At 30.7% G+C, this 14,194-nt stretch overlaps 1 protein-coding gene and 1 long non-coding RNA gene across 4 annotated transcripts in view; both read left to right on the forward strand.

Moving 5' to 3' along the window:
• LOC134680915 (uncharacterized) overlaps positions 1-14,194 on the forward strand; it is a 499,914-nt gene that overhangs the window by 74,385 nt on the left and 411,335 nt on the right. The gene's annotated exons all lie outside the window — the stretch shown is intronic.
• The window catches only part of LOC134680913 (HAUS augmin-like complex subunit 5), a 409,805-nt gene that overhangs the window by 21,170 nt on the left and 374,441 nt on the right, over positions 1-14,194 (forward strand). For 2 of the 3 annotated variants that reach the window (XM_063540206.1, XM_063540207.1), the window contains exons 15-18: positions 301-406; positions 958-1,060; positions 1,689-1,821; positions 7,277-7,434. In XM_063540206.1, the coding sequence (XP_063396276.1) occupies positions 301-406; positions 958-1,060; positions 1,689-1,821; positions 7,277-7,403 (469 nt within the window). In that variant the 3' untranslated portion in view covers positions 7,404-7,434. Of the gene's footprint in view, positions 1-300; positions 407-957; positions 1,061-1,688; positions 1,822-7,276; positions 7,435-14,194 lie in introns of those variants that run through there. The other variant, XM_063540209.1, reaches the window with a different exon arrangement.

A 14,194-nucleotide genomic window follows, 5' to 3' on the forward strand; every position in this document is an offset into this window, starting at 1 on the left:
TCGTTTTGTTGTAAAAACCACTTCTTATTTAGGGGGGCTGGAAAAAAAGGAAAATTTTAAAAGAAATATAAATTTGTGTTACTTGGCGAAAAAAATAATAAAGTGGCGAAAAATATATTGTTTTGGTGAAAGAGGTGGGGAAAAAAATAATTGACCCAGGGGAAACCCTGATAACCATCCTCAAATATATACATATAGAAAATGTAACAATACCTTAACACAATTTATAAACACACTATGGTATTGTGTGCGGGAATTAATTATAGTAAGAGTATAAATTGCAAGGTATTTACTTTTCAGTGCTTTGAAGACCCCAATATCAGACATCTCTATAAACCAGACTACAAATCCATCCTACCAACAGTTACAACAATTATTAGATACAGTACAGTTCCCACCATATAAGGTAAATTTGGGTAGATTACTCTGTCAACCATTGTATTAGAAATCATACTTGGTGTACAGGAACAATGAAGCTGTACAGCTTAGTTCAGAGATAATGTATTCATAGATTTGAAAGGGTAATTGTAGATCTTTTTAAATGATTCTGTTAAATTTGAATTAGTTTAGGGCTTATTTGAAGAAATCAGTATTTTATCATAAAATTCAAACAAACAGTGAAACAGTTACATTGAAAAAACATACACATAACTTTGCAGTAAAAACTTGACAAACAATTTTTTGTCCACAAATTTATCCAGTACCTTTACTACTGAACAGAATGAGCTGCTTGACAGCAAAGATTTGTGTTATATGAACCTTTTGGCTAAGCCATATACTAATACCTTAAATAGTTAAAAATGTTGAATGAACTAAAAAGTGTCACCCTTTAGCAGTACTACTATTCTTTAGTACTATTGAAATGAAGAATGGATGATCTAATTAATTAAAAAAATAAAATTGAAAACTTGCCTTTAGAACAATAACCTATAGTATGATTTTAATTGTTATTTTTAGGCACCAGAATGTATATTATTACACTGTTTGAAGATGAAATATGAAGACACATTAAAGAAAATTAATTGGTCTGACGAGGACATTTCCTCATCACAGATTGAAGGTATTTACACAGATTTAAAGATAGGAGGAATAAAGCACCTAGTTTTGTAAAGAGTGTTATTTATTTGCATTTCTAAATTTGAAATTTCTTGATATGTTGTATTTATACTATGGATTCATAGAAGCGATTCCCCCAACATATTTTCCGTATGCAAAGTGACCTCAGTGTTAGCCATCTCGAAAAAATCCAGTGATCACAATATGCATGGATGTCCTTAAAATAAACTATTATCTGAATATACATGTTAAACATGTGCTCAATTTCCATGCTTTTTTGTTTATTTTTTGTCGATTGTTGACAAACAGGTGACAATCGTTAAATTTTGGCTTCAAAACACGAACTTTTATTTACCTGCCATATTTTCACAACAACACTAACTGATTGAAAAAAAAATTGATTCATTGGTTCAAGAATTGGAAGAAGATTATTTTTTCACCGATCACTCGTTCCTAATGACTTTAATTGAATACAAAAGTTCAATTTTATAAATAAAAAAAGTGTCCCTTTGGCATTTTTAGAATTTATATCAGTTAAAGGAAAATATAAAAATTTGATTTGTTTGATTAAAATAGTAAATAGAACATCATCTCTTTATAATGAACTAATGATAACAATTTTCGATTTTCAGAGTTATGTAAGAATGTTCATGAACATGACCAGAAATTATTAGATAAAATGTTACCATTACTGAATCAGAGAATAAACTCCACAGGGAAGGCACTGGCAGACTGTGTACATGTTAAAGATACTATCAGTGAATGGTTTGTATTTTATTGTTACAAGCATTTCAATAAACAATCCTGATTAAAAAGACAACTAAATCAACAATCTGTATTTATATTATATGTTTGTAGAAGAATATATGAAGGTATGGGATAGAGTAAATTCTAAATGCCATTATTGTATGTAAAGTACTTTTGCATGGGAACCAAAAGTTGCATCAGTGCAATGTATTTGTGCAACATTTAGTGGATATCCTGGTTTGGCACATAAAAATAACAAAATAAGATACAAACATAGTTTTTTTTGCTAGGAACAACCATAATACAATGTATTGTAAAATTCATTCTTTCTTCAAATATGTCACAAATCAGTGTTCTTTTTTAGTCTTTTAGGTATAATGTGTTCAGAAAACAAACATTTCTTAAGCACATTTAATTTTTAAAACATTACACCAGAAAGTTATTGATGTTTGTACAAAGTGTTTTTAACAAAATTGGTTTAAATTTGTTTGAGTTGTCTCCCATAGACTTAAACAATGATGGTATGACTGCACTTTTTCCATTTCATCTTTAATTTTGTCAAATATTATTGATAAATAACACAATAAAGTTGTTCTGGTTTTAAAAGATAATGGTAGGATGAGATCACTTTCTCGTATTAAGAATAAATGCATTTACTGATTACAAATGTAGATATTAAATTTATAGATCCTATATTTATTTATTCATGTCCCAGAATATCACACCGTTTTTGTCATGACTTGAGCATAAACTTTTTTGAATTTTAATAAAAATGTCACAAGATGAAAAATTAGAACTTTTTTGGCAAAAACATACATTTAATTTGGTATCCAGTATATCCAGTATTATTGTTGGTTTGATGATTTGTACATTTTAAAATGTTGAGACCAAAGTTAAAAATCACAAAAGAGCACTATTGAAAGCATAATGAAAAAAGTGTTATTCTAAAGCTTCATCTAGATAAAGGAAGATGTGGTACGTGTGCCTTCCATCCAAGTAACAATTTATAAAATTAAACCATTATAGGTCAAAGTACAGTCTTCAGTTTTCAACATGGAGCCTTAGCTCACACCAAACAGCAAAATAAAGGATATGGTCTAACTTAGAAATCTCATTGATCATACGGACTACCTGAGATAAACATGTGTTGTTCTTAATTTGTTTGTACAGATTTACCAATGAACAAATGATGGAAGTAAATATGAAGTGCTTCTACATAAGACCAAACCAAAACAACACATTAATACCCAAAGATTTTTGTTTAAGCTAATCATATATGAATATATTGTGTATGTGGGCAGTTGCAGTAATTTGTGAAAAAATCAAAAAACTTCTCTGTAAAAAACTCTCTGTAAAAATGGTCTTTAAATAATAATGTTTCATATTGAAGGTGCATGATTTTAAGTTGAAATTTGTTTTGAGTAGTCTCCCATTGACTTCACTCATTATTTTGACAATCTTTTACTTTGCTTATTAAAAACTTTAAAGGTATGAATTATGTAGATATGACTGGCAGGGCTTCCAAAATTTTTCTGAGCCAGCCGGACATTTTATATCTGATCCGAATTTAAATCCCCAAGACTAAGTCACAAAAGGCAATTATGGTAATCAGATGGCCATCCTAATGATCGACATTAGATTAAAAACGATATTAAACTTTACTTTGATAAAAATTTGATGTTCTTTCATAAACTGTTAAAATTGGCATTGCATCATTCAAAGTGTGCACATCAGCGTGGTCATATCTGCATAAGACTTTTTATTTGTGCAAATTGACGTTGTCTAGAACTTTATTTTCCTTAAAAGTCACATTTTTCAAAACCGGATGTTGACTTGACAATGGTAAAACATGGACCATAAACGGATACGTAAAATCCGTGTACGTTTACATAGCACGACTGAGCGAAGAAGCTCTTTCCCATTATTTCTTCAACAAAATACTTGAAATGGGTGGAATCAGAAAAAATGAGGCAAAAGTGTGACGAGCATGGTCAAAAATAAACATATTTTTTGGGGTTCAGGATTTGTCTCACCACATTCACCATATCATTTATTTTATGAAACTTAAGTGTCCAGACAAAGCATTAACACATTAAGAATAATTTTAACTTTTAATAATTAACAAAATCAGTAATTTGAACAAATACAACTAAACATATACACATGATTTACATCAATTAAGAATACATTAAAAGCATAAACATATTTCCTATTAATGCCAGGTTGATTAAGGAACATTTGGATACCAAATTCTCTATACATTATCGCCATCAATTTGAAAAAAATCCTGTTTTAGCACTTTATGTATGGCAGATTATGAATGACCTGGTTATAAAAGTTTAAATACAGAAAAAAATTACTTAAGAATATTAACAAAAACACCTTTCCATTAAAGATGCAACTTTTGGTAACAATCAGCAAAAAAAAATATACCAATATAGGCTACACTTTTAAAGTAATCATCTTTTTAGAAAAGCATCCATTTCTGGGATTTTGTCACACTCCTGACATATTTGACACATAACATATATATCAAAAAATATATAATATGAATGCATTTATCACATGTTGGAAGAAAAGTATCAAAAACCAGAAGGCAATTCTATCGAAATTTCATGAAATTATTGAATATATAGAATATGTTCTCTTTTTTTTTTAATCAACATAAGGGTGGAATCAGAAAAAATGAAGATTTTAACATATTGGGGCATATTGTTTCCCCCATTATATTTAGGAAAGTAAATTAAATGTCAAACCAACAAGTTCAATACCAGCTAACTTGCAGCCAAATTTCATTTAGATATCTTGTACCAGCCAAAAGTTTTATTAAAAAAACATGTCAAATTTGTCAGGAGTGTGACGCTTTTTGTGTGACAGGATTTTTTTTTAATAATTTACATGTTGAGTAAAAATTATTATGATGAATGCATGTATATGAAGATGGTTTATAATCATTCTTCAATACTAGGTTTTGTAGATTATAGATTGGTGTTATCATTGCACAAATATTATGTAAATAAATATACATTGTGAAAAGGTATGTACCAAAAATTAATATTGGCAAAATTTGATAATTTCTCGATTAAAGTGTTATGGTTGTATTTTAAAGGAGTATTTGTGTGTAAAACTGGTAAGTATTTATTGTATACATGTATAAGCTATCCATAAAAGGCTATACAGACATCCTGAGGTGCATAATTCACATATTGGATTAACTTCTATACAAGCACCCAAAAATTGTCAGGAGTGACAACTGTCTTTAAACATGTACCAAATTTATATAATGCTTTTCATCTACATTGTTATTTATTTTTCAGAAGCACCTGTTCCATAGAGAAGAAAAACATTTATTGCAGCTGTGATAATCTATATGTTGAATCTACACACTTGATTTTTAGATGTCAGGAGTGTGACACGTTTTTTATACGTTCAATGACATATATTTTTAAATTTTGTATTTACTAACCTTCTTCTATCAAAATTTTGACACCAAGTAACAATGGATCATTTTTTTGAATATGTAATTAAAATTTAAACAATGTTATTGAAAAAATTTAAACAATGTCATTGAATGTATAAAAAAAGTGACACACTCCTGACATCTAAAAATCAAGTGTGTAGATTCAACATATAGATTATCACAGCTGCAATAAATGTTTTTCTTCTCTATGGAACAGGTGCTTCTGAAAAATAAAAAACAATGTAAGATGAAAAGCATTATATTAATTTGGTACATGTTTAAAGACAGTTGTCACACTCCTGACATTTTTGGGTGCTTGTATAGAAGTTAATCCAATATGTGAATTATGCACCTCAGGATGTCTGTATAGCCTTTTATGGATAGCTTATACATGTATACAATAAATACTTACCAGTTTTACACACAAATACTCCTTTAAAATACAACCATAACACTTTAATTTAGAAATTATCAAATTTTGCCAATATTAATTTTTGGTACATACCTTTTCACAATGTATATTTATTTACATAATATTTGTGCAATGATAACACCAATCTATAATCTACAAAACCTAGTATTGAAGAATGATTATAAACCATCTTCATATACATGCATTCATCATAATAATTTTTACTCAACATGTAAATTATTAAAAAAAAAATCCTGTCAAACAAAAAGCGTCACACTCCTGACAAATTTGACATGTTTTTTTAATAAAACTTTTGGCTGGTACAAGATATCTAAATGAAATTTGGCTGCAAGTTAGCTGGTATTGAACTTGTTGGTTTGACATTTAATTTACTTTCCTAAATATAATGGGGGAAACAATATGCCCCAATATGTTAAAATCTTCATTTTTTCTGATTCCACCCAAATGAAAGTTAGGTACAGGTATCAATGATAGTTTTAGAATTTTGAAGAAATGTAGGATGCATAATTGAATTTCCCACCTGTGCACATGCACACACATGTTTTTCTTCATACAACGTAGTTCTGACGATTTTTTCATGTAAAACCTTTTTAAATGTTTCATCAAATCAAGTTTATAAATGTATTTATTATAAATTTGATCTTTTGGACTAAATCAATTAGATACAAACTGCTGAAATGTACGAAAGTAATTGTGAATGGAACGATAAAATTTATACGATGTCCGGTACTGAAATTAGTTTACCTGTCACCTGATCAGGTATAGTTTTCAGCTGTCCAACAACTAATTAGCCTTGATTAAAATTAGAAAGTATTGAAGTAAGGGTTGTTTTGATAGTAATTAATCAACATGTCACTTTTATGACCGGAAATGTATGGCTGTTAAAGGCAAAATGTTGGGTCAAAAAGATCGGGAATTATATTTAAATGACCGAAAAAGCCTTGAAAACTAAAAAATATGACCGTTTCATGCTTTTCCCAGCCGGTCTTTTACCGGACATTATACAAATGACCGGAATATATGACCGTTTTGGAAGCCCTGATGACTGATGCACATCGTCATGAGCACAATGGACAAATGTTAACTTCATTCTGTATGTCCCAAAATTAGTTACTGCTCTCTAACTTTTGTTTGTTTCAACCAAATGTTATGAAACCTGTTCACAATACATATTACCATAAAATACACATCAAGTTCAAATTTTAGTTGTGTCACTCTCTGTTCTTGAGTTTTGTCCCTTTATAATGTTAAATGCAAGTGAGGGCATCAATTGTGTCCAATGTACACTTCTTCATTTATCAATATTTAAAATAAGATGAACAGATATCACCTTAAACCATGATATGACATTGATACCTTTGGGACTTGAGGCATATATAGTAATGACATTTTGTCTTAACAACAGCTCCTGAAATTATTTTTTTGGACATATTTAAAAAAAATCAAGACAATGTATTATTTTAAAGATATATTGTTCACTTACCTAAAATTATCATGTTCATTCTTTGCAGCTGTCTTTAATCCCTAGTTTTTCAGGCTTCAAGATGAATATAGTAATATATTTTTTTTTTAAATTCCAGGTGGAACCAGCCAGCACAGTATGTAGTACCTTGGGTTAAAGTAGAGGGTAACAGTTTACAGAATTGGAAAGAAAAATGGACAATAATAACTACAAAACTCAGACAAATGATGGTCAAACAACATTGAGATTACTTCGTTATTATATATTAAAAGTGAACTTTGATAGCACAATTATTTTAATCAAATTTTTTTCTGTGTTGAGTCATAAAAAATGAGAAAAAAAACACATGAAACCACACTGTCCAGTGCCTATAATATAGATCAATATAGGATTTTGAAGAGGAAAAGGTGACCTCTCATTCCAATCCATGAGAATAGCGAGAAGTGAAGTTCCATTACTGGTTTTGGTTGCATAGTGATGTAGTGCTCATCACTGAAGATTTTGTTGTTGCGTTTAAAATTAAACATGTACAGTTTTCTGCGAATTGATATATTAAAATTAGTACTGAGAATTTCCACGATATTCTATCTGGTCAGTCATTTCAAAAGTTTGTATTTCAGTACAAAATGTCAGTGCAAAACAAAATCAAAAGACATTTCATAAACGTAATATTTTCTTATCACTTGTTTCTGTCCTTGGGGGTTCCGTGAAAAATATTTTGACAGCTAGCTTCTCGTTTGTATCGGTGTTGGGAGTTCTTTTCATAGTTCCCTTGTCCTTGTTTGGTTTAGTGAGGGGGGATAGGACCTTTATGGGGACTCTGGGATCGGGTGTTTTTAAGCTCTGGATTTCGGGATTGACCCTTTCGGGATCCGGGAATTCGGGTTTTTTAAGCCCGGGATTTTGGGATTACATGTTTTTAAGCTCAGGATTTCGGGATCAGGACCCCTCCTACCCTCCCTCTTTAGTGGGTCAGACGAGATTTTACTGTCAATGACTATCGTTATCTTTTATAAAACACAATTTGTTGAGCGATCACCATTGCCAGTAAAGCCTTATTTGACCCACTAAACAAGCAATATCACGCACGACGTGTTTGTCATCCGCCATGTTAATATTCTATTGCACTTATTCTTCTTATATATTTTTATCCTTCCAATTATGGAACACCTCCTCAACTTGTACGTTTCAACGATGTGACAAGAGAATATCCAAAAATGATTGTTCCGAAGTTGGGGTGTGTTAATTACGATTTTGAGAATAAAAATGCACTCGCCCAATGATTTATTTTTGGGTCAGTAACTATCTATCTTTTTACAGTTTCTAATCGCCCAATCGAGGTTTTGGTTGCATTTGGCGACCAGGCGACCGGCTGTGTCCTTCACTGTACTTCTTATATATAGGCATAAAGGTCCTTACTGACAAATTTTTTTAAAATTCTTTTTTCTTTTAACTAAACAATATAAATACAGTACTTGAAATTGCCAAAATGATCAGCAAGACCAGATCTATCAATATTTAGTGATTGAAATTGTCAGTCGACTCCTTTTTAGTGTAATTGCCCTTTGTTGATGATATTTCTTCTTTTTTTTTTTAGTGTTTTGCCTTAAAAATTTCACTAGATAGATAGAAACTTAAATTAGCAACAAAGATCACATGGCAAGGTCTACAATTAAGATAAAGATAGAGAAAATTGATTCAATATCCTTATTGGAGTTTTTCCCTTTATTGACAATTTTTACCAATTATTTTGCGTTTGCCTTCTATGATAAAAGTTATGATAGATAAATAGAAATAAATAACAAAAATGATCAGCGAGGCAAGATTTACAAACAAGTCAAATTATGTCGATATAGTTGGTACTCTTTATATGATTAATTGCCCTTCAATGAAGTCTTGTTTACTCTCTTTTGTGTTTCATACAAAAAACTAAAGTAGATAGAGAGAAACTAAACCAAATAAAATGACCAGCCTTACAAAATCCACTTTAAAGAGGTTTGTGTCAGAATTCTATTCTTGTCTACAATAATGGATAGTGTCCTTTGTTGAATATACACTTACACCTTGTTGAGCTACAAAGATTTTTATAAGCCTCTAGTTAAACCCATAATGCCACATGAGATGAAGAAGACCATTACTTATATTGAAAGTATTGTCTCAAAGGTCAAATTCACAGCTACAGTAAATAGATTTTAATTTTGGTTAAAAAAAAAGATTTCTTGAAAATATATTTTTCAAACCACTTAAGTGTTTTCGTCACAATCACATTCTTGTTCTAACAGAGACAAAAGAATTTGATTGTGTCTTAAAATGAGAATGCTATTCTATTATTAATGAATGAAAATCATGGTACTGCATGCATGTATGCATTAAATTTTTATTATTTTTATGTTGCATAATGCATATGACATGTGACCTTGAGTTAAAGATGATATAGTATATCTCAAGAAAGCACATTGTAAGAAATATGATTGAACATGTTTAGGTATGAATCATCATATTATGGTTATATATCTTTATCTGAAGCTTGATAAACTAAAAGTTCATTCAAGTCTAGGCAAGTGAGTTGATATCAATTTGAAAATTTATGAGATATGACACATGACCATCATTAAAGTCTTGTGAATTCCGCAGTTCAAAAACACTTTATAATTAATGTTACAATATATAACTCACATTATAAAGTAGTATGACATGGATCTACAGTAATGGCTAATGTTGTTACTTTTTTCACTTGAAATTACAACACAAGATAATTATTTCAATGGATATTATTTTAGTGATCTCTTTTGCAGACCATTTGAGTTCTAAAATCAACTTTTTAAACCTAAGAATAATAATGCTTTACTTTGTACAGGTTATTAGGTATAAAAAAAAAAACACTTTGATATACATAGGTTTTCCTTTTGAATTGACAAATAAGATATTTTCACCAGATATTGAAGGACAAAATATGCAAATAAAAATTATATCAAAATGTAAATATAAATAAGAAGATGTGGTATGATTGCTAATGAGACAGCTATCCACAAAAGACCAAAATGACACAAACATTAACAACTATAGGTCACAGTACGGCCTTCAACAATGAGCAAAGCCCATATCAAAATGTAAATATAAATAAGTAGATGTGGTATGATTGCCAATGAGACAACTATCCACAAAAGACCAAAATGACACAAACATTAATAACTATAGGTCACAGTACGGCCTTCAACAATGAGCAAAGCCCATACCGCATAGTCAGCTATAAAGTGCCCCGATAAGACAATGTAAAACAATTCAAACGAGAAAACTAACGGCCTTATTTATGTAAAAAAAAATGAACGAAAAACAAATATGTAACACATTAACAAATGACAACCACTGAATAACAGGCTCCTGACTTGGGACAGGCACATTCATTAATAATGTGGTGGGGTTAAACATGTTAGAAATTAATATGAATTAATAACATGTACAGGAGGTGATGAGAATCTTAAAATGAAGTAATTTATTAATACTTCAGTTTCATTATGTATATCTCTTTCATATTCATTTGTTAAAATTTACTGTTTGCAATAGCATTAAGTGTTCTATATAATAAGGATGTTCTTATCCCGGGCATAAAAACAATGCCGTATTTGACAAAACCTTTTCAATTTTTGATCTTCAGTGCTGTACAACTTTGTACTTTTTTCACTTTCGATCTTTTATATCTGGGAGTCACTGGTGAGTCTTGTGTGGACAAGGCGCCTTTTTGGCGTATTGAAATTTAAACCTGATGCTTTTTGTTATCTATTAATCATGTTTTTCTTTGTCTAATATGTTCTTCTATTTATTTGTATTGTAGTCCTGTAATATAATGTTGTCATTTCAATGTTATATTTAACTTTGCCATTAAAGTGCGAGGTTTGGCATGCCACAAAACCAGGTTCAACCCACCACTTTTATTCCCCTTTAAAAGTGTCCTGTACTAAGTCAGGAAGATGGCCATTGTTATATTATTGTTCGTGTATGTGTGTGTTGCATTTTAACATTGAGTCGTTTGTGTTTTCTCGTATTTTTGAGATATTGAGATAAGACGTGGCACGGTACTTGTCTATCCCAAATTCATATATTTGGTTTTCATGTTATATTTGTTATTCTCATGGTGTTTTGTCTGATGCTTGGTCCGTTTCTGTGTGTGTTGCGTTTCGGTGTTGTGTCGTTGTTCTCCTCTTATATTTAATGCGTTTCCCTCAGTTTTGGTTTGTTACCCCAATTTGTTTTTTGTCCATGGATTTATGAGTGTTGAACAGCGGTATACTACTGTTGCCTTTATTTATACATCTGTTAATAATACATTGGAGATGCAACTTTTAGACATTTTTAAAATTCGCACCTGTGACTTCAAGTTATGGTAGATAAACTCATCACTGATACTAGGACTAAATTGAGAATATACACCAGACACGTTTCGCCTACACAAGACTCAACAGTGATGCTCGAATCCTAAAAAGTTAAAAAGGCCAAATAAAGTACGAAGTTGAAGAGCATTGAGGACCAAAATTCCTAAAAGTTTTGCCAAATACAGCTTAGGTAATCTTGATGGGGTGTCTTAATTATAATCCATAGAATTTTTTTAATAATTTGTTAAAATGTAGTTAATATCATGCTTTTTAAATTTGAAAAAAAAGAATGGGTCTAGGAGACCTCTTTTCATGCTACAGGTTGTTTAAAATTGACAGATTTTGTAAAGATTATGCATGTTAAACACAATTTTCTGCCCAAAACAAAAACTGCACTATAGAGTTTAGAGATAGAATATAAGAAGATAGCTTTAATGCTTTCAGATAAGAAAAAAGAAAAAAATGAGGTCACCATACCCGTTTTCTGGCTACAAAATAAAATAGAGAAATTCCAAACACATTTCATTTTAAAAATACCTTTATCTGAATTATCTGCCCTTTCATTTGAGTTGTTTCCCCTTATGTGGCAAAGTTTGAAAAAAATGAATCAAACAAACGTTTCCCTATTTTGATGAAATACAACCATAAATATAATAAAACATCTCATCTTCTATATTGAAATGCAAATTCTTACACGTGAATTACCTTCTACTCTCAAAGATTTCACATTTTTTCAAAGATTTAGACTGATGTTTTCTGGTATTTCAAAATCCAAGATGGAGGAAAACACCGTTTTTAACTTAAAGTTAAAGTAGGAGCGTAGCTATACAAAAAGGATGTGGAAGCATGTTGCCAAGAGTGTAGTTTACTTATTAGGGTGCAATAAACTTTTTTTTTACGACAACTTTTCTATCCTATCCAAGATCGAAGGATTTCTTCGGGAACTCTATTACTTAACAAATAAAAACGGACCGCCACGAAATAATCAACAATCAACAACTGTTCTGTCGGAATATTACGTTTAATGCATACGGTATTTCTATATATATATTAGTTTGATAATTTGATCAGATTCTTCCTCCAAATCTTGACAGGTGTAAACCAATATCTATTATTATAATTCCAGATCAACGACTTTAAAATCAGTTAACACTTGTTTATTCCGAGATAATAACAGAGACCATAACAAGTCAATTGTGTTTGTACTCTCAAATTTACAGAGTGATATTTAAATTCGTTTAATGTTGACTAACGTATTTTTAAACATCGTCACAAATTACCACAAACCAACAGTTTCCATTACACATCATGTATTTGTTAAAGATATTTTCAATAAGGTTTTAACATGATTCAGTGAGAACTTTAAAAAAAAAACAGCAGTTCGGTGGCCGACAAAAACAGCTGCAACCTCGGCTGACTAAGTTTGTATTTCCATTTTATTTACTTTGCTGGCAGATTTTTTTTAACCTTTTCAACATCGACAATTGCTGATCAACAGTTTTAATGGGTCTTTTGATCCTTTGGAACACGAAGTTGAATGAAAAATTAAACAATCACATGCCTACATTTCTTGCAGGATATTTACTAAAAAGTTATTATAGTCATTAGTTGTTGTGCTTTGTACAAACTCAATAAGATTGTTGAATAAGATTTCTAATTCCTTGTATATTGACGGAGCTAAAAAGTTGACTCGGTGATAAACATATAGTCGCCCGACCATCAGTAGATGGACGTTCGTTTCCTGTGCGGGATACAATGTACATCATTTGCCTCGCATAGAAATAGTACAACACCCTCTACACGTGCAGCTTCGATTGCAACCACACTTTGGTTCCATTGGTGGCGTGTTGCAATGCAAAAGTTCAATCCATATAAAACATACCCTCTTTTTTTAAGTGACAGTCCAAATATCACACTCTTCGTCCCATTCGACCTTTCCTTGCAGGATTTCCAATTGTAATTATTGCTTTATTTGTTTTCATCCTGAACATATATGAAATATTTGGCACTGTATGTTAACCAAAACAAATAATCAATCATAAGATTTGAGGACAGAGTTCCGTAAAAAATAAACAGCAAAAAATGTCCGTGCCGGAAAGTTCTGCTGTCTTTACAGCTGTATATTTTTTATTTTAAATATATTTTCCATTAACGTTCTGATGAACTTATTACAGAAACATGTTGTGTGGAAAGAGACATCATTTAATCGTGTGTTTAATTGAGTTCGTATTTGACATGTTTGAATAGTTGGAATCTGACTTCAAGTGCAGAATTGAATAAAATCGTGCAGTTATAGTTCTAGGTGCAAGTATTTGTTTAAATAGTTTTAACATGGATTTCAAATTTTGATTCAATTCTATATGAATTGTAAATCGAAAGACTTATTTATCATGCATGCATAACGGCACTTTTGGAAAGAAAAAGAAAACGATCTTTCAGTTGTCCTGAAATTTTAACCATGATATCTTGTCTCACTATTTAGTTCCACGAAAATTCTTTACAATGCAAACCTTAATCCCTGCTTCCATTTGTAGATATAATAGCTAAGAAATACAATCATAAAAGTGTTGCAAATGTTATTCTGGTTTTTAACTGGCTTTCAGCAGGCTCAAATGCGATAAGTCTATATATTGTATTACATTTTATTTTTTAAGTTTCTTGTGTCG

The sequence above is a fragment of the Mytilus trossulus genome, chromosome 8 (assembly GCF_036588685.1).
Source record: "Mytilus trossulus isolate FHL-02 chromosome 8, PNRI_Mtr1.1.1.hap1, whole genome shotgun sequence".
Lineage (NCBI taxonomy): Eukaryota > Metazoa > Mollusca > Bivalvia > Mytilida > Mytilidae > Mytilus > Mytilus trossulus.